General features: G+C 39.8%; 2 protein-coding genes across 3 annotated transcripts in view; both read right to left on the bottom strand.

Moving 5' to 3' along the window:
* CMYA5 (cardiomyopathy associated 5) overlaps positions 1–19,076 on the bottom strand; it is a 45,400-nt gene extending 26,324 nt beyond the window's left edge. The window contains exons 1-2 of the mRNA XM_059491820.1: positions 18,834–19,076; positions 899–11,111 (exon numbers count right to left, since the gene is read on the bottom strand). Coding sequence (XP_059347803.1) covers positions 899–11,111; positions 18,834–18,982 — 10,362 coding nt within the window. The 5' untranslated portion in view covers positions 18,983–19,076. The remainder of the gene's footprint in view (positions 1–898; positions 11,112–18,833) is intronic.
* A 592-nt stretch (positions 19,077–19,668) lies between these two features.
* The window catches only part of TENT2 (terminal nucleotidyltransferase 2), a 44,494-nt gene continuing 38,734 nt past the window's right edge, over positions 19,669–25,428 (bottom strand). For both annotated transcript variants that reach the window (XM_059492212.1, XM_059492213.1), the window contains exon 15: positions 19,669–23,870. In XM_059492212.1, the coding sequence (XP_059348195.1) occupies positions 23,796–23,870 (75 nt within the window). In that variant the 3' untranslated portion in view covers positions 19,669–23,795. The remainder of the gene's footprint in view (positions 23,871–25,428) is intronic.

Below are 25,428 nucleotides of genomic sequence, written 5' to 3'. Positions count from 1 at the left end.
ATAGTGGCAAGTAGGACTTTATAAACTCTTACCTGTGCTGACACCACAATGCTATTGGCACAGAATGGTTTGGGTTGGAAGGGACCTTAAAGGCCATTTAGTTCCTATTTCCTTGTCATGGGCAGGGACATCTTCCATTAGACCAGGTTGCTCAGAGCCCCATCCAGCCCAGCCTTGAATACTTCCAGGGCTGGGTCATCCACAACTTCTCTGGACAACCTGTTCCACTGCCACATCACCCTCACTATGAAGAATTTTTTCCTAATTTCTAATATAAACCTCCCCCCCTTCAGTTTAAAGACATTGCCCCTTGTCCTGTCACTAGATGCCCTTGTGAAACCTCCCTCTCCTGTTTAAGGCCATTTTGCAGATGAAAGTGAATGGAACAGCAAATAAGTTGGTACTTCAACAAAACTGTGTAGGGTGATTTGTCTAACATCTCCAAGCAACCAGCGCATGTAAGCGGGACAGGGAACACTTTATGATGTTACCAGTCTCCACATATGAAGGTTTCTGTACCTTGTCAAGTGAAGTGAACTGCTGTTACTGAAGTTTTATTTTCATAGAAACAACATTCTTCCCATTTCTCCCCCTACATATCAAACTTATACAGATAAGACTGAAAAATGGAAGCCTGCTAACAACTACATATAAACAAGACCATTCAAACTTATGAGTAAATAAAAATACCAGCTTAGCAAGTCTAGGACTCCAGAGAATACCTTAATAAGATGGTCTCCCTTCAAGATCTACAGCAGGTGTGTAGGAATAGTTTTTATTTAATAGATACTGCATCTTAGCTTCTGGACTACTCTTGGAAGCCTCTCCTCTTGACAATGCAAGAGAACTGGAGAAATTAGCCTTAGTAGCTTCTTTTTTTGCCCAAATTAGTACTTACCTTCATCTTGGTTGCAGCATCATCTAGTGTTGTGACTTCATGGTCTTTATGCTCTCCAAAAAGCTTATCAATAGCAGATATTGGGCATTTGCAGTGGTAACAATAAGTGTCTACTTGTGCTTTTTTCAGTTCTCTCTGTGGGCTCTCAACTTGAGGAATGTTTGTTGCTGATTTTTCAGGATACATCACCACAAAGCCTGAATCTTCAAGCTCAACAGGAGTTCTTTGTTCTGTCTCATTAACAAATTCATAACTATCAGCAGCATGATCAAAGGAATCCCTGTCTTCAAATAATAGCTCCTCGTGTGTAAATTGAGATGATATTTCATCTTGCAAAAGTTCTTCTTGTGTAATCACATCATAGTCCATTGACTCAGCAAAATCTTCATAAACATCACCGCGCTGTTCCTCTCTTTGCAAGTCTGGATTTTCTGTTTGCTGAATGGTAGGAACACAGGACAGATGTTCCTGAGTAAACTGATCATCTACACTGTCTTCAGTGGGAGCCCTGACATATGGAACATACTTTTCCATCTGAGGAAATGCTGTTATATCTTGCTGTTCTTCCTGCTCAGTACTAGCTTCTTGATACGCAGCTCCGTGATACTCCACTTGATGACTGTATCTTTGTTGACTTGGCTGCTCTGGCAACTCTTCAGTTCTTTCTACTGGTACATTTTCTTCTTCTCTTTGTTCAGTGGTATCAGTTCCTGCACCTGAAAGAACTGTTTTGCTTCCAAAAGGAATGGCATGCGTTGGCTTGCAAATTGTTGCTTGAATGTTGCTGTCAACCTGGAATTTGTCTCTCTCCATAACAACTCTTTCTGACAGAACCTCAGTTCTGACATATTGAACATCACCAGATCCCTCCTCCTGGTTATTCTCTGAACTCCAAACCAAAATTCCTCCCCTAAAGGACTCATCTTCTGGTATCTGATCTTTCTGAGGCCCAATGGCTTTACTTGGAATTTCATCTTTAAGAATGTATTTTTCAAAATAAATTCCAGTTCCATCATCTGTGTCTGAATTTCTGCTAGGGAAAGAAGCATTAGAATTACCACTTTCTTCATCGGAGGGAGTCTCATCCTTTGTCTTTTCTCCTACTGCTTCTGCATAGAGGTCCTTGTATAAAAATGATAGAGCAGGTGGCTCCTCTAAAAGCTCTGGGTTAACAGCAGCAACAGTGGTAGGGAACAAGAGAGATCGTTCTAGCACTCCTTCTTCTGAATCGAAGAGCGGGGTTCCTGGTGACTTGCATTCATCTTCTACATTTGTAATGCTTTTATTGCTAGAATCAATTGATTTCTGCAATGGTAAAGGTTTTGAAGCATCTGCGTAGGATTGCATTTTGCCTTCTCCTTTTATGGTACCGTAAAAGACTTCATCCAGGTCCTTAAGTAAGGAAAACTCTTCCAAAGTATCTACCTCAGTACTCTCTTTAAAAGGTTTGGCTTCTTCCTTAGATTCATTGGGGTCTTCTGTCACAGGAGACAATGAAATTCGTCTTTCAAATTGTGGCTTAATTGGGGATTTGTCATCAATCAATGTATATTTTTCAAAATAATCCATATCAGCAGTACCATTATTAGGATCCAACTTGGCACAATTATTGTTTTCTGGCAACAGATTTTCTTCTTGAGTTTCTTCAGTTTGCTCCTCATCATCCTTTTTGACCAATTCTGTTAGTTCATGGCTTGCAGTCTTTCCCAATAGAGAGCTTTCTGAAATTTCTGTGATTCTTCCAGAAGTTAGGGCTCTCTGGCCATCCTCGACTGATTTTCTTCTAAATGAAGGATTTGTTTCCAAGTATTCTAATTTATCAGGCATGTGTTTACTTTCTTCTTGATCAACAGAAGAAATATGTGTAGGTGCATGAATATTGAGTATTTCATAACCTTCTGAAATGATATTAAATAGATCTTTTTGTTCAGTAGTCTCCAGACCATGCTGGCTGTCTTCTACAGCACTTGCATGTACCATTTCTTCCTCTTCTCCTCTCAGGTAATGTTCAGACACTTCAGACATTTTGCCTACCTCCAGATGTTGCATTGCTTCAGCTTTTGTAGGGTTTAAAGTACTAGTTTCATGCTCCAGAAGTTTATGTGGACCTTGATTATCTCCTACCAGAGATGGTAAATCGTACCTCTGTGTTTTGGGACTAGTGTCTGAGGACTTCCTGTGAGAAAATTTATTTGACACTGATTCAGAAACTCTAAATGTATGTCCCTTAGTCTCTGTAGTCCCATGAACTGTGAATTCTGTGCAACTTCCAGCTGGGAATTGCTTTGATCCAAAATCGGAAGCTTCATTTGGAGTAAGCTGAATTCCTTGCGTGTCTACTTCTGCAGTCCCTATTGGACTAATTGAGCAAGCTTTCACCTCTTCTGCCAGCCAGCTAGCCAGCCCAAAAGATGGAATATCTGGGTTCTGCTTTTCTTCAGAACTTGAGCTAAGGGGCTTAATCTCTGCTGAGGAGAGGCTACCCAATTCACCAGAATAATGCTGTGTTTTGTGTGTCACAGTTTCTTGAACAAGGTCTGACGGAACAACTCCCAGATGCTCCAAGGTTGTATGCTTTTGGTCTTCAAAACCTTGTTGCATTTCACGTTTATGCTCTCCTTCAGTATAAATGCCTGAAAATTTGTTAGATTGCTTTCCAAGCATGTCTGCTACATCAGATAAAGATGATGGAATATTTTGTTTCTCTTCATCATCAGTGAGAGCCACTGATACTGGCTTTTCAAGTTCTGACTTTCCAGGTAATTTATGAAAAGGTATAAATGACTCTGATGACACTGCTTGCTGGTCTGCTACACAAGTCACCTTTGACTCTGTGGTCATTGCCCTTGGCCCTGTATGTACATCAGGTTGCATTTCTTGCTCATATTGCTCAGTAGTGAATTTGGGTGAACTTCTGAGCTGGTCTGGAGACAAATATATTGTATCCAACAAAGAAGATTCGGGCTTGTCTTGGTCTTGCACTTGAGACCTACTCTCCAAGTGCACTGTCTTTAAGCTTGCTGTTTCAGGTGAACTGAGTTGAATTTTTTGCAACTGTTGTTCATTGTGTGGTGGAATTACATGTTCACACTCTGATTGTATGGGCTGGGTAATAAATGGCTGCATTTTTTTATTTTCTTGTTTAGCAAGGGACTGTGTGGGAATCATATATTCAGAAACTGGTTTTGAGTAAGGTGGAACTTCTTGCTGGCATGTTTCATCAGCTGAATAAAATGGAACTGAAGGTTCAGACTGCAGTTTTGAAGGTACAGTCAGGTAATCCTGACTTTCTAGACTTTCTGTTTTATCTGTAGAATATGATAAATTTAGTTGTTCAGATTCTAATTGTATAGCTGTATGAAAGTAATGTGGAGTCTGTTCTCTCTCAGCTTCAGCCTCTGACTTTGCAGCTACAGGCAAGTGTAGAAGACTTTCTGTATTCTCTACTTCTTTTCTTGCAAAAGAGGACCCTGGCTCAGGCAGAGCAGTTTCTAAGTGTTCTGTTTTACAGCTGGAATAAGATATTTCTAAATGTTTGGGGGGTGAGCCTCCAGTTACAGGTGAAGACTTTGGACTTCCTTCAGGGCTTGTTTCAGAGACAGCGTGTGAAGCACCCAAAGGTACAGGCATTGTTTGTTCAGTAAGAGATGAATATGGTTGAATTTTGTGGCTGTGTGCTTCCTCAGTGGAAAATGATAAATTTTGTTGTTCAGTTTCCAGCTGAGCACTTCGAGATGAAGGAGCACCAGTGTCTTGCTTCTGTGAATATCCTGCTCTCAGTGGGGCCATTTCACGCTTTTCTGCTTTGTAAGTAGGTCTTAATAAATCTGATTGTTTGAAATCTGGTTGCCTAGTTCCCTGCACCTTGGTCCTGACAAAGGTATGTGCTACAGAAGGTGTTTCTGGCTGCTCTGTTTCAACATCAGGGGACTGCAAACTAACATGTGGCTGTTCTGGTTGGACCTCATCCCTCCACTTTGTTTCGCCAGTGAAATATGGTTTCTCTGGATGCTCCAGCTGGGCAGGCTGTGGTTGATCTGCCTTGCTACAGGAATATGATAAATCTAGTGGCTTTATTACATTAGTCTCTGCTTTGCCAAGAGAGTATGACAAATCTGGATGTTTTGAATTCAGTTTTTCTGGTTGCAACTGTTCTGATTTTCCTGTGGAATACGAAATATCAGAAGGAGTGAACCCTGCTTGTGCGGCATCCTGTTTTTCTGTTTTGCCAGAGGAATACAAGAAGTCTGGGAACTCCCCTTCCACTGTAGATGTATTTGGTTGCTCTTCCGTGCCATGAGGACTTGAAAACACTGGTTGCTCCAATTTTAGTTGCACTATTTCCTCTGGGTGTAATGTATAGCTTCTTCTCTCCTGTTTGACGTCCAGCTGTGCACTTTGTTTTTCTTCACTAACAGAAGAGGACAAATCCGTGTGCAGTACTTTGCCCGTGGCATCCATGACACTTGCATGTTCAGACTCAGGTAGAGCAGCCCATGATGGCTCTGTTTTGACAGATGAATGCAACAAACTCTGTTCTTTCAGCTCTGGCTGAGTTGTTTTATGAGGTTCTGCTGTGCCAACAGAGAATGACAAATCTGCATATTCTGAGTTTGCTTGGGAATTTTGCATTCCTTCTGTATTCTCCATAGAGCACTGTAGCTCAGGGTGTTCTGCTTGCATTCCTGCATCTTTCCATTCCTCTGCTTTTTTGAGAGATGATGAAAACTCATTTGTCTTTTCTTGCTCTGGTTGAATCTTTTCTTGCTGTACTGTGCCAGTGGAATGAAATAAATCCAGGCACTCAAAATCCTCATCAGCAATTTGAATTTGCTGTGTTTCACCAATTGAACATGATAAATCCATTGTTTCTGCCTCTGGCTGTATGATTTCATGGTGTTCTAATGTGCCAGCAGATAAATCTGAATGGTGTGATTTTGCGTTTAAAGTTTCTTGTTCTGCCTCACTGAGAGAATGACATAATTCTAAATGTCCCAATTCTATCCATGCTTTCTTGCCTTGTGCCTCTTTTTTGAAAGAATGCAAGAAGCCTTGCTTCACCTCTCCAGCAGTTTGTTCTTGCTCTGTTGTGCCAGATGACAGATCTGGTTTTTCTAACACTGGTTGTGTAGTTCTTTGTGGCTTTCCTTTATCAATGGAATGCAGTGAATCAGGATGCTTTGGCTCTGCTTTTAACATTTCTCCTTGCTCCATTTTTCTGCTTGGGGATGGTGCATCTGGAACTCTGTGTTTCTCCTTTGCAGCTTGTGAATGCTCTGCTCTGCAGACAGACTGTTCCTCTTTAGAGCATTCCACAGCTGTGTGCTCTGTCCCTCGTTGCCCCACTTCCTTCGTCAGGGGTGCCAAGCTTGCATGGCCTGGCTCCAGCTGTGCAGGTGGGATTTGCTCCTTTTTGTCATGACCATACAATGCACCTGGCTTCTCCAATCCCAGCTGGATTGTTTCCTGCACTTTGTTGAGGGAATGTCCTAGCCCAGGGTGATCAGGTTTCAGTTGCGATGTTTGCAGCCCTCCTACTTTGAAAACAGAGTAAGGCAAATTAGAATGTCCCTGCCCTGGTTCTGCCATTTCTGTTTCCTCTGCTGTACCCACAGAACGCGACAAATGTGAAATTTCCACTTCTGGCTGAGCTGTTTTCTGTTCCATTTGTCCAAAGGGATAAGTTTGCTCTGTTTCTTGTACTTTTTGTTGTACCTCTGTGAGGTCCAGAGGAGATATTGCATCAGTATGCTCCACCTCTGGTGGTATCCTTTCATCATCTGGCCTCTCAATGGAAAATGATAAATTTGGTTCTTCCAAGATCTCCTGGGCACATTCTGAAGTGTCCCTTTTATTGGGAGAATGTGTTAACTTTTCTTGCTCTAACTCCTGCTCTGTGGCTTTCTGCTGCTTTAATCTGCCAAAAGAAAGTTTTCTGTGTTTTTGATCCAATGGTGCTACTTCTTCCTGGCTTGTCTCACCGGTGCAATGTGACAAATCAGGATGCTTCATCTCCCATGGTGCAATTTCTGTATGTTTTGACTCTATTTGTGCAGTTGCTGGAGAAGTTCTTTTTTTACCTACTTTAGGCAATTCTTGGTGTTTAGACTTAAACTTTTGAGTTGATTGTTCTTTGCCTTTACCAAAGAAAAAGGATGAATCTGAATATTTTGAATCCAGTTGTGAGCATGACTGATTTGGGTATTGAGATTCTATTTCCATATTTTCATCTTGTGCTGCTTCACTCAGGCTTCCTTGTGAATCAAAATGTTCTGATTTTTGCTGAGTTTCTCCCATGGTGTATGAGAGCTCTGGATGTCCTGACTCCTGCTCCACAATATCAACTTGCTTTGATTCACCACTGTCCCATGAAACATCTGGATGTTCCACCATTACTGGCTCAGTTTCTTGTTGCTTCAAATGGAATGGTATGGTTGGTTTTTTCAATAATTTTTCTTGCTCATGAGAGGAATATGGCAAATCTGGATATTCTGAAATTATTTCCATTTCCAGTGGAGCTTCTTTTTCACTGGAAGGAGGCAAAAGTGTTTGCTCCAGCTCTTGATGTACTATTTCTTGTTGCTCTGATTTGTGCTGCACAATTTCCTTCTCTGTTTCTGTACTTACATAAAATGTTTTTTCTGGATATGCTAGTTCTGTTTGCATTTCTTCTTGCATTTGTTTACTGAATGAATATGGCAAAGATGGATGCACTAACCCTGGTTGAGCTATTTCTTGCTGTGCCAAATTATTTTGGTCTGTGACCTGTGGGTCTTTACCCAGGCTTTCTGAAATACCTGAATACTCTGTTTCCATTGCCACAGCTTCTTGTTGATCTGTTTCCTGCTGTCTCACCTCTCTTTGTACTGTATCTTGTTCCATCCTGCCAAAGGACTGTGAAACATCTGGCTGGGGCACATTGAGTGATGGTGTTTCCTGTTGCTGAGTACCAGCAATGGAACAGGAAGGAAAAGACTGCTCCTGCTCCATTTGTGCTGTTTCCCAGGGCTTTGCTCTGTCAGTCAGTTGTGACCACAAAGTTCCGGCCTCGACTCCTTCTTGTGTCGCTTCTTCAGTGGTAAATGAGAAATCCCTCTTTTCTGAAACTACTTGTACATTTTCATGCTGCTCTGTTTCACTAATGGAACATGATGGCTCTGGACCTTTTAAGTTTCTCTGTACAGCTTCTTGTACCGTCTCTCCCTGGGAATACAGTGGATCAGTTTGTTCCAGCTTTGGTTGCAATTTTTGATGTTCTGTTTTGCCAGCAGAATATGTTGTCTCTGGCTGTTTCACCTTCAGCTGTGAAGTTTTATTTTCCTGTTCTTTTTGGGTAGAATGTGGCCAAACTGGAAGCTCTGACTGTAGTTGAGTAGTTTCTCCTTGCATTGCCATGGCAGAGGAATCCAGTTTACCTTCAGACTGTGACTCCTGCTGTACAGGCTGTGGCTGTTTTCCTTTGTCAGTTTGTGACAGTTCTTTCTCCTTTGTTTTATTAATGGGATGTGATAAATCTGAAAATGCTGTTTCCAGATACCCAGTTTGTTTTTGATTCCTTCCAGTGGAATCAAATCTATCTGGATGTACCAACTGGAGTTCTGCAGTGTTTTCTTTCTCTGCTTCTTCCATCAAACATGGTAAATCTGAATGTACCTGTGCAAGCTCTTCTTTTTCTTCTTGATTTTCTTTTCCAGGGGAATAAGACTGTTCCTGTTCAAAAGGACTAAATGCATGGTTTTCTGTTTCTTCCCTGGAAAGAAAAACTTGATGTTCATTTCCCAGCTGTGCACTTTGCATTTCATTGACTACTTCCTGGGTGAAAGAAGAGTCTGGATGACCCATCTCCAGCTGTGCACACTCTGATTCCACCATTTTTTCTCTGGAATATGATAGATCCCCAGATCTATCATAGCTGGAGACCTCTGCCTCCAGCTGTGTGTTGTCTGATTCTTCCATTTCTTCCCTGGAAAAAGAAAAGTCTGGATGCTCCATCTCCAGCTGTGCACTCTCTGGTTCTATTGTTTCTTCCTTGGAAGAAAATTCTGGTTGTTCTGTCTCCAGTTGGGATCTCCCTGATTTTTCTCTTTCTTTTGTGGAAAAAAGCAGTTCTGGGTAGTCTGTATCTGGTATTGCACTCTCTGATCCCTCTGTTTCTTCCTTAGAATATGAGAAATCTGGAAGTTCTGTCTCTAGCTGTGCACTTCCTGGTTCCTCTATTTCTTCCCTGGAAAAAGAGAAATCTGGATGCTCCATCTCCTTCTGTTCACCCTTCAATTCCTCTGTTTCTTCCTTGGGAGAAGAGAAATCCAGATGCTCTGTCTCCATCTGTGTTGTCTCTGATTCTCCAGTTTCTTCGGTGGAATATGAGAGGTCTGGATGCTCCATCTCCATTTGCCCACCTTCAGCTTGTTTGTTTCCTTCAGTGGAAAAATCAGAGTGATCAAAATCTACTGCTTTATTTGTAGCTGAAGTTTTCTGTGTTTCTTCTGTTTCTGTATGAACAGGATATGAAATGCCAAAATATTTAGAATCTATATTTTCAGGAATTGGTGGTTTTAATTTAATTTCTTGCTTCTTTGTTTTCTGAAGTGAAAAGTCTTGTTCAGACTTTGTTTGGTTCTCCAAATGAACATTTTGAGTTCCTGAAGATGGGGTCTTTTTACCCTCTTCTCTTTCAGCTGAATACATTACACCTGAAGTTGCTGACTCTGACAGTGCAGTAGATGATGGACACTCAGTTTCTTGCTTTTCTGTTTCATTTCCAGAATGAGGTAAAAGCACATGTTCAGACTCAGACTGTGCAGCTTCTGATGACTGAGGAATAACATCTTCCTGTCTTGTTTCAGTTGAAGTGGGATATTTGGATTTAGCTGATGGAACATCAGGTAAGTAAGACTTTTCTATTTCCCTCTCAGGATGTTCTGACATAGATTCTATAGGCAAAATATGCTGGGAACTTGGTCTATCTAATTCACTAACAAAATCTGCTGAAACAGACTGTGGTGCAGAATTAGGCTGAACTTCCTGATTCTTCACTTCATCTAGATGATCTGATGCTGGCGGCAGGGATTGGTCTGGCTTCTTTTTTGCATTTTCAGCTGAGGGAAGCAGCACTTCTTTTTTGTCAGACTTGAATGGTGTGGAGGTTGTTGACTCTGTTATTGATGTTCTGGCTGTGGCTGAATGACTTTGCTGCTCCCTGGCTTCTTCTTCATTCTTCAATAAATGTTCTGAAACCTGATTTGGAGTCTCTAAAAGAGGTTTCCTCTCTTTTCTTTCTTCATGTTGAAGAGTTGATTCTTTCATTTTATAAGGTTCAATATTTTCAGATGAAACATCATTCTTCTTAGTAAGTTGTTTTTCAAGAGGTGATGTTGGTGAAGAAAAGCTTTGATTTGCTTGTTCTGTGAGTTGCTCTCTTTGTTTCCTCCTTCTCTCTGAAGGTGTTTCAAGAATTTTACTTCTTGCTCCCTGGAAATGTTTTGGATATGTGGAGAGTGAACCAAACTTCTGCAATCTTTCTTTTACTGATGTTTCAAGGAACTTTTCAGAATCTCCTGAAGCTGAGCTACTTCTCCGGATTCTGTTTTTCTCCAATGTTTCAGGGGCTGGCCCAGTACCTCCAAAAATTGAGTTGAACAGTTGGATTCTAGCTTGTACTGGTCCTCCAAGAATTGGACCAACTTTTCTCAGTCTGCTCTCCCTAAATATTGATCTTATTGGAGCACGTTTTACGGGCTCTTCTGTGATATTCTCTTGATCCTCTTTGTTGTCCAACATTTCCTCATCTGTGTCTTCTGTTTCCACCTGCTCTACATTCAACGTGGAGGCTTGCACATCTCCTAGAACAGTTCTTGGTTCTTGCCTTTGCATTCCAGAAGAGTCGCGTTTTTTATTGCACTGGCCTCCCTTTGGTCTTGTAGCCATTGGCACCTTATTTGAAGATTTGCGTGTCCTTTTCCGAACGATCTTGCCTTCATCCATAATAAAGATAACTTTTCCTGGAGGAGAACCTACTGGTGAACTTTCCATACTGTAAAGATCAGAAGTTGTACTTGTTTCTGAGGTCCAGGGAGTAGAACATCTGCTCGAGCTGGTTTCCCAGGTTATTCCACTGTCTTCACTTTGGCATGTTACCATAGAAAAGGAAGGGTTAGTCATGATGTACTGCAGCTTGGGCTTCACATCTTCACTTTGGATAAGATCTTTTAAACTACAAACAAAAAAACAAAAGAAAGCTCTAAAAACGTACAACAAATTAAATTATTGGAGGAAAAAGCTGAATTTATTCATTAAAATTAAAATGGCTTTCAAAGTTGTAAAAATACTGCATAAGCATAGATTTTGAAGTACAAGCATAAGAAAAGTAATATTTCACCTCACAACTATATTTTAGATGAATTTAGATGTAAAACTGCATGTTGCAAGGTTAATTCAATGAAGGGGAGGTGTTTAAAAGATCTTGACAATGCAGGAAGAACAGTCTTTGATCTGACCTTGTTTTGCCAGTGAGAGGTTGAGCTGATTCTGAGGCTATTCTCCAGCATGTGTTTATTTCACAGTATAAATTAAACCTTTCATTAAACACTTCAAAGATACTGTCAGTGTTTTAATAGCACCCACACTTGCTTTGCACAAGTGTGAATGATTATACAATGCTCAAAGCCGTAGTCTATCCACTGGTTTGTATTTTATCCTTTGAGCATTCTTGATACTTAACAAAGTAATTTAGAATACATTCAACAATTAAAATATACTGACACCTCCCCAAATGAAACTGCAATGTTTTATAAAGGTAGTTTTAAACCTTATCATGTGTAACCAATACACTGTCATATGCTGTAATCAAATCTTTCAGCTAAAATAGTAAAAAGGCTGGAGAAAGGCTTTTATGAGAAGCTTTAGGAAAGAAAACTTCAAATTCTTCAAGTTCTTAAAATTAAGAGTGTAAACATTAGCATAAGCAATTAAAAGACACAATATGTGGAGGGTTTAGTATCTTTAGGCTTGCAATATTTACTTAAAAAAAAAAGGGCACAGAAAAGTTAATCAAAGCTCGACCCTAATATTTCTTGAGTAGACAGTAGTTCATTTATGGAAATCACATTTGTAGCTGATGGAAAGAAAGGGAGAGTATCTGCTGGATAAGATGTAGCCTTCAGTAGAGCAGAAACAGTGAATTTTGGGTGGGACACTTCCTTTACACAGTTACATAATCACTCTGTTGCTCCCATGGACGAATGCACATTTATGGCCACACAACATCCTGCTTCCACTGAACAGAGGGAAGGGTCACTTTTCCACTGAAAAAGAGAAAAGCGTTTCAGCTAAAGTGAAGAAAGCCAGCTACTGATCAGGGATCAGAAAAGCAGAATCCGTCTGACCAACTGCCAGGGGCTGTGGCCCTGCACCACACGGGTGCCAGAGATACCTGCAGTTTGCAGAGGCGGGCGGACACCCCTGAGGAGAAGGTGGCACCATGCCAGAGGGTACTGAGCCCCTGTCAGAAGGCAGAGGTCTTTGAAGGAGGAAAACAAATCCTGTGGAAAGTCATTAAGTACTTAGTTAAGCAAACTTTCAGAACTGTAAGTTTTTTGTAAAGGGCACTCAGTGAAAATGCTCAGAACCTAATGGGAACAGAAATGTAATCCTGCCACTGGTGGTGTTACCCTTACCTTTCCATGAATTTACTTTCCAGAGCCCAGAACCAGAAGGGCTGTCCTGGGCTGGTCCATGCTCAGGTCTGTGCAGACTGAGGCACAGTTCATCTCTGATGTCAGTGCTAACTGAAGGCTGAAGTCACCCCGTGGGACAGTAGCCTGACCAGCCCATGGTGGAACCTCGCAATATCAGACTCCAGTGATGGAGCTTAAATGCAGTTGTGGTGACAGGGCTGGCCTGGAGATGGTGGCTGACAGGACAACTGGAAGGTCCACAATTCAAATCATGTCTGAGAGTGCAGTACTGAATAATTGCATGTTAGCCAATCGCCTCCTGCCCCTCAAACCCAGCCCTCAGATTTAAGCCCCAGCATGTACAGCTGATTATCTGCCTTGGTATAGTACTCTGTAGACAGACTAGCTCCATAGGTGAAAACTTACAGGCTGGAGAAAGAGGTATAGCAGAACACATTCATACCAATTTTTCTCTTAGTTTTTCCTTTGCCAGTTCCATGGCTTAACACTGACTTGGACATAGCAAAATATGATTAAATTAAAAAAAACAAAAAACCCCCCCCCAAAAAATCAATAGCAATACTACTAAGGAAGTTTTCAGTTGTTTGAGTCTACAATAACAGATTTTTTTTTTTAACATTTTTCAACTTCTAAATCATTCTTATATTTTAAACCTATTTTCTGCACTACTTGGTGCAATTAAATAGACCTTCATACAGAACAGAGCAGCACTCCACTCAAGCTGATATTAATGAATAAGTATAGATTGCCCTGGCCTGCCTATGCAAAAAGCTTAAATTATATACCTCATTATCTCATTTTCATGGTCACAAACTAGTTACAGCTCATATTTCTCTACAGTGTGAGGAGATAGTGCTTTACACTTTTAAGACCAGAATGAGAGACGTGGAACTCAAACATTTACTTCCAAAGCACTTCAAATGCTGCCCTTTTATGAACTGTTTACAAACTGCACAGTAGTAGCTGAAAGACCTCTCTCTAGTCAGAGGAAGCGTTTGCCACTGGAAAAAAGATGTTTGCAATATTTGCAATGTTTCAGCTCGTAAATGTAGATATAAAGCCACTGACATCCAGGGCAAAAACCAGTGCTGACTTTTTTCCATGTAGACATTTCATGCCCATTCTTGTTGGCATTTATATTATCAGCATGTTATTTCACTTCTAGGACATTGACTTAAACCTTTTCTTAGTCTTGGAGACACTGACAACCAGTTGTGTTGCCATAATAGCTCAAACCCAGATTTTTCTTCCTGCCTCCTCCTGCTTCTCACAGCTCCCTGCTTCTCATGACTTCTGTGCTGTGTCCACTAGGATTTCAGGTTTCTAGTCCAGCCTTGCAGGCTGCACAAATGTTCCTCTATGAATCATATGAGGGAAGAGTTTTAACCACCCCAGCTACTGTTGTGTTCACACAGTGAGTGGGGTCTACCCACCTGTGCACGCCACTACTATGAGATATACATGTAGCCAGCCTATTAGCTTTCTAAAATTCTACCTAGCCTCTTTTATCCTCTTCGTATTAGACCTTGCCACTGCTGATATAATAAAAATTGTAGCTGTTTGCTGCAGAATTTCTCACAAGCTGAAAACAATATAGATTAAATGACCAAGGTGTCAACCTATGTCTGTAATCTGCACAGACAAGATCTCATTTTCTGAAAGCTCCTACTTCAGGCACAGTGCAGGAGTGGTGGAAATTGGTATTGCCAGCTTGTCTTCCCAATTGAAGGAAGCACTTCTCCGTGGTTGTGTTTTTATTCTGTACATATCTGTAGTTTCTGCCTTTACCATGGTGCCCCTTTCCCCCTACAGCAATCAGTATGCTCAGCAAGTGTCTGCCTATTGTTCTGCATTTCCCAGGGCTACATCCATCTTCTTTAGACTAAGTGAACTAGGAGCTACAGGAAGACATAATTTCAAACACAGCCTTCCACCTTTGACTTCTTTCAATTAATGATGCTTTGTCTGGCAATGAAGTGGCTCATGCATGTGTTGAAATACAAAGGAACTACTATATGAAAACAGTAAGACAGCTGCTTGCCCAGCTACAAAGCTGGGGTTTATGATGAGTAGCTGGGAGCCAGGACCTGGGCTTGTTTCACGCGTTTTGTTCCATCTCTTATGAAGGAGCATAGCCTGGTATAGTCCTAGTTTGTTTTCCAGACACTAGGTCATGTCCTAGTGGCATTGCCATTTGCAGGATCAGATGCTGCTTGAGACATCCACAGCACCTCCATGCCCAGGGGTCTGCCATGCTCCTGCATTCTGGATTCTCCACCATGTTGTAGAGGGAACACAGGTACCAAACACTTCAGTCTGGGTGGGACACTTCCTTTACACAGTTACATAATCACTCTGTTGAGACCCAGTGGGGAACTTCTTGAGTCTGAGAGCCCTACGCAACACAGGCCTTTATTAAGGACTCAGTTTTAATCAAAAAGCTAAAGAGAAACAAAACATGGAATGCCCAGCTGTGGGAGCAAGTGGGGGCTGGCTGCACCCCTCCCCTCTTCAATGCCCCCACCTCAGCATTCTGGCCCATTTAGCTGCTCAGTTATCTTTTGCTTGAGCCTTTGCTGTGATGTGCCTGAAATGGCCCACACAACTCTACTTCCTACTTCTCCCACGTTCCCTGCTGCAGGTGGCAAAAGAACAGCTCTGCCAGCCTCTTCCATGCTGGTCCATGTCAGGCACTGCCTCATCTAAAGGCATCTAAAAATCACACATGCTTTCCCCATGCCTTTCTCTGCTTTGGGTAGGGTATGGTAATTGTTATTTTCGGAAGACAAATCCACAGTACTCCCCACCCCTTCCTTCTCACCATCCATTTGCTATCATTCCAGTCTTTTGCTCTCCTAGATGCTGCAACATCCCCCACATGGCAGGAAGACGCCTTCTCCACTGTCCTTCCCTTTATATTCATTTTCATCCATCATTATAAATGACACTTGTCTCTAATGCTTACACACCTCTGATCTTGTGTAAGGACTGCTTGCTTCATTAATAAAACAAACAAACTCAACCCCTTCCAGAATTTAAGGACTTCCTCCCCATGTTTCTCCCCTTCTACTGGTTATAGGTAAACACTAAACAAGCAGATAAAATGCTATTTACCTATTCCAGGCAAACAAGCTGTCTGGAAACGCTTAAATTGGCTGCAGAGCCATTTTTATGTAAACCCCACACACAGACACATCCAGAGACCTTCCCACTGTAGAAGGAAATCAGCTGAGAATGGTCTGAAAGACAGAACTGTGTCAGAACAGCTCACCCATCACATGTTTGTTAGACACACAAATATTGCAGTGGGTATGTCAACCAGTTGAGCAGTAAACAATTTTACTTTAGTTAAGACTTAATTTTCACCATTGCCAATACAAAAATTAAAACCTGTTAACTTCCTACTCATGCTTGCCTTAACACAGTATTTAAAATATTTTCCCTGTTTAGGTGATTGATTGGATACATGGAGCTAGAAACAGAAGTCATCTACCATGATCATCTATCCTAGACAGTAAAATGACCAAAGGCAAGAAACTATTGTATGGGTGCTATACAGATCAGTGGCATTTTCATGCTGACAAGGTTATGAAACCCCTACCCCACCTTTTTAATAGGTTCTGATGCTGCATGATAGTCTCATTACTTATATAAAAAAGTGTGCTAGGAAACCAAATTATTTAAACATTACATTAATAAGGGTAATAAAGACATGAAACCCAAACTCTTCTGTCTTTCACATGTGTGCCTTGTAATTTTGAGACAAATAATCCTTTCTGCTCCAGCTTTTGGGATTTTATTTGCTGCAGCTGCTGCACAGTGTGGAAGCAGAGTGGTTTGGTCAGAGCTCAGGGCCTGGTGTCACAGAGGACCACCAGGGCTCTTCTACTTGTTTCACAGAGGTGCTTCCTGACCTTATTCCATGATTCTCATATAAATTAGGTATGAAGCTATTTAACATGCTTGAAAGGCAGAAAAAGGAGTCAGCAGGAAAGCTGACTTGCACTGTTCAACTACATTCAAAGGAGGAAAGCAGAAGCAACAGAGAACTTGGGGTTGTTAAAAATAAATTGATGGCAGCAGGGTCCAAGGCAAGCTGCCTTCAGCCAAGTTTGCATATTAGTTACATCTCCTCTAAGCTATGTTTTCAAAGCCCATGCACTCAAAACAATCTGTTCTGTAAGGGGGGTTTGAAAACCTGTTTATCAACAAATAATTAGCTCATGGCTTGAGTAAGTATGCCCCAGGGGCTCAACCTGTCTTATCTTGCCAGGAGGTCTGCCCAGGCACTGACCAAAGGAGGAGGCCTGAAGCTCAACAATCCTGCTGACATTTGTGACAACATCTAAGCAATTAAAAAGTCAGTTTTATTTAACTTTTCCAAGCTACTGCTAAGTGCTTGTTGCAGTCACCACATTTGTGCTGAACCCAAAATTTTACATCTCCTTTAACCTAATTAAATAAACCAATTTATATATGTTCAGTTACCACTTAGCTTAGCTGTTAAAAACCTTTCTGGTAGACTATGACCTGTTTATTAGTAAGACAGTTAAGGACAGAGAAAAACTCTGCTGTGTTTAATATAACTGGGAGCTAACGGGAATGTTTGCTGTGATTAAAGTAAGTGCTGAGATGCAATGCCCAAATTTGCATTGCAGAGGTTGCGAGCCAGAAGCAAGACCCATCTGTGAGGAGCTGCTAAAAGGCGCCCATGGTAAAATCATCCTCTCAGCACAAGTAGTAAATAACTGTGAGGCTACATAGATTTCACTCCCTTTTTAGTTATTCCTACTTGTGTTTTGCAATGTCAGTTTTATTATTAGCTATTTAATTCCGGATTCTGTTAAAAATTATTTATCTAAATCACGGTTTAGCTGTGTGCAGTGAGCAGCTCCACTCCACGGACTTTAGCTGGTTTTCTTGCAGGGATACAGCCATGTGCAAACAGTGTTTTATTGGCATGTAATCCCTCTCTCTGCTAGTATAGGACTGAAAAGCCAACATATCCCTTGAGAATAAAGCAGCATTACACACCAGGTGTTCCCTCATTGTGGGAAACTAGCTCTTTATTTTCAGAAGGGTTTTCCTAGAGTTCTAGGATACACTTCTCCATTTGGCTTTCGTTCTTGCAGCACTTTGGGTAGGTTAAGCTGCAGAGTGCTCCCCACTGCCATCTTTTTTTCTCCAGTGACCATCAGCAATGTAAGAAAGCACTTTCAACTGTGATTCACACAGAGTGATGGTAAATGCAGATGGTGTCACAGCACAGAGGTATTAGAAACTATATGACATGTTTCTTAAAAAATGGGTTTCTGGAAAAAACTCAAGCTACCAATATTAACATCTTAGGTTCTTCTACAATATCCACTTAAAACTGATGGGGTCTACTCAAGACAAGGAAGAAATCTTGAGACTTGATATGGGCTGGGGGACTCTCAGGCCTTGTGGTCTCTGTATGAAACCAATGGTGCTGGCACAGCCAGAGTCTGACTGACTGGACCAAGTTGCAGACGCCTCTGCATCCTGCGCAGGACCATTGGGCAGGGCACTGGGCCACAGCCTTGCTCATTACATTCCTAACGGTAGGAGAGCAATCACAGGACAATAAACTGTTTCTGTGGAAAACTTAAGAAAACAGAAATACTAAGAGAAAAAAATTAAAGATCAAAGGGATAGAATACTTCCCATTTCACCACAAAAATCAACCTTACAAATCATGACCAGCAATAGGAGACATGTTCAACAAATTTTTGAACATTCTTCTTCTTTCTTTTCAAGGAAAGAAGCAACTGAAGAGGGAGGGACAAGTGGGAAGGAATAAAGGGCCATAAAAAGGAGCCAATTTTAATGCACCATTATAATCTTTGAGCATTTTCTCCCTGACAAGCAAATCTGCAAAGCATTTAAGATCCATATGTGACAAAGAGTCAGCCAGAGAGGGAGGAGTGGAAGGAGATGCCACTTGAGCTGGCACATCAGAGGATCTTTAAATAGAAAAGCTTTCAGGGAACTCGGGGTAGGCGCTTACCACACAAAATTTAATTACAGCCATACTCATCTGAAAAAAATATTACAGCCCTCTACTCCCCCCTTTTTTATCTACAGCAATAGGGCAAGGGAAGGCGGAAAAGTCAATAAACCAGCATGGGACTCCAATTCTGGCATCTCCTGGGGGATGATGCTTTGGGGTAGAGTTGCCAGCTCCCTCTGGGGCTATAAATCCCTTGGGGGGGACATACCTATTAGTCAGCTCCTCTGCTTCCTCTGGGTCCACGGCCTCCTCCTCCTCCTCGTCCTCCTCCTCTTCCTCCTCTTCTTCTTCTTCATCTCCTATGAAGGACGAAGTCTCGGATGCCCTGTCACAATCAGCGCCACGGGAGCCCTCCATTCCCTTCCCTGCTCAGGCCCTCGCCGGTGATGTTTACCCCCAGCCCTGTCCTCCCCAGGGCTGCCTGAAGCAACTGTCATCCCCAGTAGCACTCACTTCTCCTGACTCAGGGCAGTCTTTAAATAGAAGGCAGCAAAGTTACAGCGCAGAGTCGCTGCTGTTCCTACCCTGTCTCCTAGCACCAACCCAGTGCCAGGACACGTGGCCCCGTGGCCATCTCTCCAGCTGCTCTCCCCCTTCGCCTGCCACTGCTGCCATAGAGTTGTTTCTACAGCAGACAGGGCAGTCAGGCAGCAGCAGAGAGCAAGGGGGCCAAGCAGACCTTCCCCAGTCACCTCTAGCAAATTCAGGGTGGATGGTACAGATGAAGCAGAAAGAGAGTTTATCTGTGCCCCAAGAGAAGGTACATTTCACAAGTTCTGCCCTTCAGCACAGCCAGAGTGCCTCAAGCTCGAACTGGAAAGGTCAAATACAGTAACTAGTGAATAAGCCTCTGAAAAACACATTTAATTATTAATACCATAATGTAAGAGCTATCAGATGCACTGTGGTATTTAACCATGCAAAAGGAATGTATTTAAACCCTTGATTTATCAATGTGTTAAATCACAGGACATTTAAAACTTCCTATTTGAGCAGACTTGAACCAATTATAAAGCAAAGATATACTATACTACCATGCAGAATTTAGTTTAAGCCACATTTATGATTTATTATTCTGCATTTTACAAAAAATGCAGTGCTTTTCACACACAAAACAGAAATATTTCCCATCTGTATTAGTCAACATAATGACTTTATTTAAAAAAAAAAAAAATTTTAGAAGAGGAGGAAAAGCACTAAACCCCTGATTCTAAGTAAAGAACTTCCAAGATATCTCAAGTATAAACAACTGTTTGCACAGTATAACTCCAATGTCCCCAGCTTTTTTTTTTTCATTGTTCTTCAAATAAATATCTGGTAATAAATCAATCAGCAAACTCTTCCTTAAGAGTGCTGTAAGTATATAAACACCCAGCCATGTACTTCTGACTACAAGCTATCTCTGCACACAAAATTAAAATTCTCCTAACATTCCTAAACAGTATGTACAGGTCTTTCTGCTCTCTTGACCTACACAGTGACATACACAATTTACAAGGTGACAGTGTAATTTTTTGAAAAGTGTATTTTGAAACAGATATTAAACTAAATTAAACTCTACATTTCATCATAAGCATAGACAGTGTACACAGCAAAATGTAAAGAATAAGAAGTACTCTTCCTTAAATTTCATGTGGAAGGCAAGAGCTTTACAGGTCTTCTAGAAATGCTTATAGATGAAACATACATACATTGCACAAGTTTTGATTCAGTCTTCAGCACAGCAAGAGAAAGGCAAGTACTCTTTTACCAGAAACCCTTCAACTTATTTCCATCTGTACTTCTCACAAGTGAATTTGACCTGTAAATGGACCAAAATCGCACATTCTTTCATGCTGTTCAGACAAGCATCACACTCAGTAAAATCAATGGAAATATTTATATCTGAAAACACAAGGATTACAGAGAACAAGGCAAAAAAACCCACAAACCACAAACCACAGGACAACCCGTAGCAGTACAGTACAATAAATCAAGAGTGACATTCTGTGATGGACTTAAATTTAACATCAAATATACTGTGACTCAAGTCCAGTAACACAAGTTCAAAATAAATGTTTGGGATTCACAAATATAATGTGCTCACAAATGCAAACTTCAGGCTTTATACAAAACATCTTACATCCTTGTATCATCACTGCCTGTTTCTCCCAAATCACCATGTCATCCTGCAGTGTGAGTCTTAAAATTGATTTATATTGGTTTATTTGAGAGATTTTTAAAAAGTAACACCTTATACTGTCAACTCACCTAAAGGTACTCAGAGTTCACCTACACATTCACATTTCAGGACAAGTGAGAGCAAGAGCTAGAAGAGAAACTTTAAATTTCACAGTGCACAGCCTATGCCAGTTCTGCATCACTGTCACCAAATATGAAGCTCTTGCCAACGTTTGTTCCTACTGTGCACCTTTGAGCCTATTAATTTAGAAGACACTAGTGGTTTCTGACACACGAGGTGAGAACAGACAAGAAAACCCAATGTCAAAATGAGTAGTCAAGAATAATAATTTTAAAAATTAAATAAATAAAAGCGCTGAACAAAACCAGTTTTATTTCAAGGCATTAACAAATTTCAAAGAAGACAGCATCTTGCACACACACGGACACCTTGGTCAGCTGCAAAAAATACCTTATACCAAAGAGCTCTTAGAAAAAACTATTCCTGCCAGGATGTATGCCAAGGGATAAGAAGGTAAAAGTTTTTATTTTTACAATTTTTAAATTTTAATTTTTTTAAATTTTAAATTTAAATTTTAAAATCTTTAAAACTGAGGAAAGTTGAAAATTTTAACCTAACACTAAAATTTATGGTAGCCATTAGTGAATTTTTTACTCTGAATACTTGCCCAGAGATGAAAATACAGGCTATAAAACCTCAAAAAACCTCAGACTATACAGAACTGAATCCAAAGTTAAAGTCCAGCTCCTACCCACTCTCCCCAAGCCATTTACTTTGTGGTATTACATCTGAGGTTTTCTGACAAAAGTTGCAGCCCACTATTTAACAAATATGCTATCAACAGTACTGTTCAAAAAAAACTGGGGAAAACTACCATCTAGATTTTCTGGTTATAGACATGGTTTATCAGAAGGACATAAACTTCAGAAAAAAATACAAAAGGATTCTTTTGAAAGACACAGACTGTTGTGGTTACAGACCTTACTTTGTATTAAAAATACCACTTAATTGGTAGGGCATTTTTATAGAGTAGCTCGGGATACCACAATGTTTTGAACTAACCTTTTAAAAACAGCTAGGAATTAAATTAAACATGAAGCATTAATTTAAGGTGTAAGAAATGTTGACATATTAGGTGATGCAATACAAACTCATAAGCTAGTTTTATGCCTTTTATAAAATTTTGTTTCTCACATTCAGCTCACTTAAAATGCATTTAAACCAACTTTAAACATTTATGTCCCTTCTTATTTATCTTAGGTTGGGAAAGTTTTAAATTTTCCAGACAAAGATATAGCCAACATGTTTTTCAAGAAGATACAGCCAACATTCTCTTTTCCCAGAATCTACATAGAGCTTGTAGAGCATCTCTGAATCCAGACATCATCCTGTCCTAAAATCTTGTGCTTCAGTTTTACATAAAGTGAATCAAAGTGAATGTTTCACTGATACTCAAGTCTACCATCCTAGAGAAAAAGGGCAGTGAGGGTGAACATATGCAAGGAGGAAGAACATTTCAGTGGACTGCTGGAGTAATTTTAAAACTGAAAGACAGTTAAAATTAAGAAGAAAAAGTCAATTGCAGAAAAAAGTCAAAATTCTACATAGAGTAGACCATGACAAAGTGTGTAGGAAGTAATCTCACATCAGATATATAGTTTACAGTACTTAGAACTTCTAAATAAACTAGAACTTAATAGTTTGCACAAGAAGACAATGCTTGTTATTCTATGGTTAGAAGAGTTTTCACAATTTTGTTAGAGAAAGAAATAAACCAAACTTTTCACAGATGTACTGCAGAATAGCCATGACAGATCTTGATGAATTGCAACATGGGCCTTAGCTCATGGGGCATTTCCTATTCTACTTAATTATAGGAAATACTTTAAATATGCAGTACAAAATAACATAAATTGGAAAAATAACCCGTATCTTCCATATATAAACTTTATTTCACTGGACACCATATAAAATATTAAACTTTAAAAAATGGAAGTACGAATTCAACTTCAGTGGTAAATACAACCTTAAAAATTAATTGGTCTTCAATAACAAATATATGAGAGACACAAATTGTGCTATAGGAGGTCTAAGAGAAGGTTTGCAATTTTTTTGGAAGAGCTATACTTTTCAATATTACTTACTTAGATTCAATTTACAGTGGCTGATCAATTCACAAACATTTACACAAAATCAAATAAGAAGCCCAGCTTATTTTAGCACTGATGTGAGGTGTTTTGATTTTGATTTGGTCTTTTTCTCCAAAAGAGGCACCACTATTACTTCAACTACGTAAACGGAAGCACAAAAAATTTTCCACCTACTGTGTGAATGTGAAGCATTTATGTGCACTGAATTGAGCTTTTTTACTTCAACTTCTTCATAGGACAACTGTTGCTTGAAAATTTTGGTTTAGATAACAGTTCTTGATATTCAGAGTACTACCAACTATAACCTAGCTTCATTTTCATAAACACTTGCTTGTTATTCCAAGTAAAAGTGAAATAAAACTGGAAAGTGCTAAGTTGAGCAGAAGTGCTTACTGCAATTCAGCAGGTGTAAAGCACAGACTCTGTTCATCAAGAAGTTGGTAGTGCACAGTGCCTTAAGAATGTAGTCAATTTGCACATGGTTTAACTTTGAATGTCTATCTTTCATGATTAAATCTGTCTGAAATAACGGCTACACAGATCACACAAGAAACAAGTCAGTATATCCCCATACTTTCCTTAAAATAGATGTATTCTTCTTGTTTGCTGTGAGTTTCTTCTAGAAGTCAACAATGCAAGCATTTTCAGAAATCATATCTTGAAGAGCTGCATTAACAAATACTGATAATAAAATATGCCACATCCTTATAAACATTTCCTTAACAAAAGTTTACAGAGAAAAACAGGTCATAAAAACCATGGGGTGAGTGCCTCTTGATTTTGACAATGTTCTTTAGTTCAGCAGGATCCAAAAAAAAGGGAAAATGAAAGAAGCCAGTTATCTTTTCTGTTTGACTGCTTTTAAGGGCAATATACAGTTCAGGTCTTTCTTCTCTCGTAATAACTGCCAAGCCTGAGGAAAAAAAACACAAAGTTTTTTAGAAAAGACTATATAATCTTTGCATTAAAACTTAAATACCATTATAAACAGTAAGCATCACAGTGCCACAAATATAAGGTTGATTTTTTCCCCTTCTTGAAAAGAAAATTTGTGGGTTGAGGTATTTTTTGTCCTTTGGTTTTGGGATTTTTAAAGGGAAGCAAAATCCAAAAAGTACACAAAACGCAATAAACTAATGAGGAAGGTAAAGTTTTTCAAGAACAGACTGGAAATGTTAACAATATTTAAGCATTACACTGGTACTCTAACTGCAAAATAATTGTCTAAAATTCACACATGTTAAATGTTATGCACTGCCATTTCCAGAACTAAGATGTGTCTCTAAAATAGGTTATTTCAACTTTTTTCTGTGTTCCAGTGTGAGTTTCAGGACATCTGCTATGCCATGAGCTTGCAAACAACTGCAATGACCCTCCTATGTTTATACAGAAGTCATTTATACTCCAATGTGTAATGAAAACCACAAGAAGAATAATCCTCTCAAGGACAAAACAGATTGCTTAAGCTTTTTTAAAAACAGTGCAGGATATTAAAAAGTACTTGCACTTTTAGAGCAATTGTCATTCTTATGGTATCTGGTAAAAAGGACATTTTTCAGGGCTATTTCACTCTAGCATATTGCTTCCAGACAGCTAGGATCAAACATCTACTTTTACATTTTTCAGAAAACCACAGAGGTTTGAAACAAATTTTGTTAACTGAAAACTCTGGAAAGAGAAGTTCACTCTAGTTTCAGAGTACCGTGAGAGCCTAAACCACGTAGTGAATGTGACTTCAGCAGATTCACAAAATCAACTATTTTATGTACCAGTATGTGAATGATTCAGTATTTTGTATGCTAACATGGTTTAATAAAAGAAAAACTTATTAACATTTCTGAATAGAATTACAAGGAAAATGACTAAGGTGTCTCTTTTAGCGTTTGCTCTGTTACAAGTATCTGGCACTGAATTATGTTTTGCTGGAGAAGCCTTCAAGGTACCTGAAGACATGCATAACTGGAGTAAACACGAACCTCCAAGGACAGCTTAACAGGGGAGTCTTAACTGGTTAAAGTTGGAAGCCACTAATCCCTAGACATACCTACATAAAAAATAGTCAGAGATCTCAGAAACCTAGAATTTGAGCTGCAATACCTATGCAATGCCTATGATGGGAGAGAAGCATAAAAGAGTTGATAGCAAAAATTTTCAGAAAAATGCTTAACCAAAGTCTAAATTTTTCCTTGTTTCAAAGTGTCCTTTCGTCCCCTGACTAGGACAGTAAAAGTTCATGTTTGAACTACTCATGTTCTAAAATTATGAGTGTGATCTCCCTAAAGAAAAGTACCCACCTAAGTAAGTTATCAAAAATCAGAAAACCCCCATTATTTTGGTGGTGATATTTATTAAAAAAGGGGATTGTAAGAAGAATAAAATATTATCTATTGCCACTCAAATAATGTAGGAATAAATAATAAATGAAAACAAAGTGGTAACTTTAAAGGTCTTAACCATTGTTAGAATTTTAC

The sequence above is a fragment of the Ammospiza nelsoni genome, chromosome Z (assembly GCF_027579445.1).
Source record: "Ammospiza nelsoni isolate bAmmNel1 chromosome Z, bAmmNel1.pri, whole genome shotgun sequence".
In the NCBI taxonomy this organism is placed as follows: domain Eukaryota; kingdom Metazoa; phylum Chordata; class Aves; order Passeriformes; family Passerellidae; genus Ammospiza; species Ammospiza nelsoni.
Note: the sequence above shows the minus strand (reverse complement) of the source record. Positions and strands in the feature narration are given on the sequence as shown.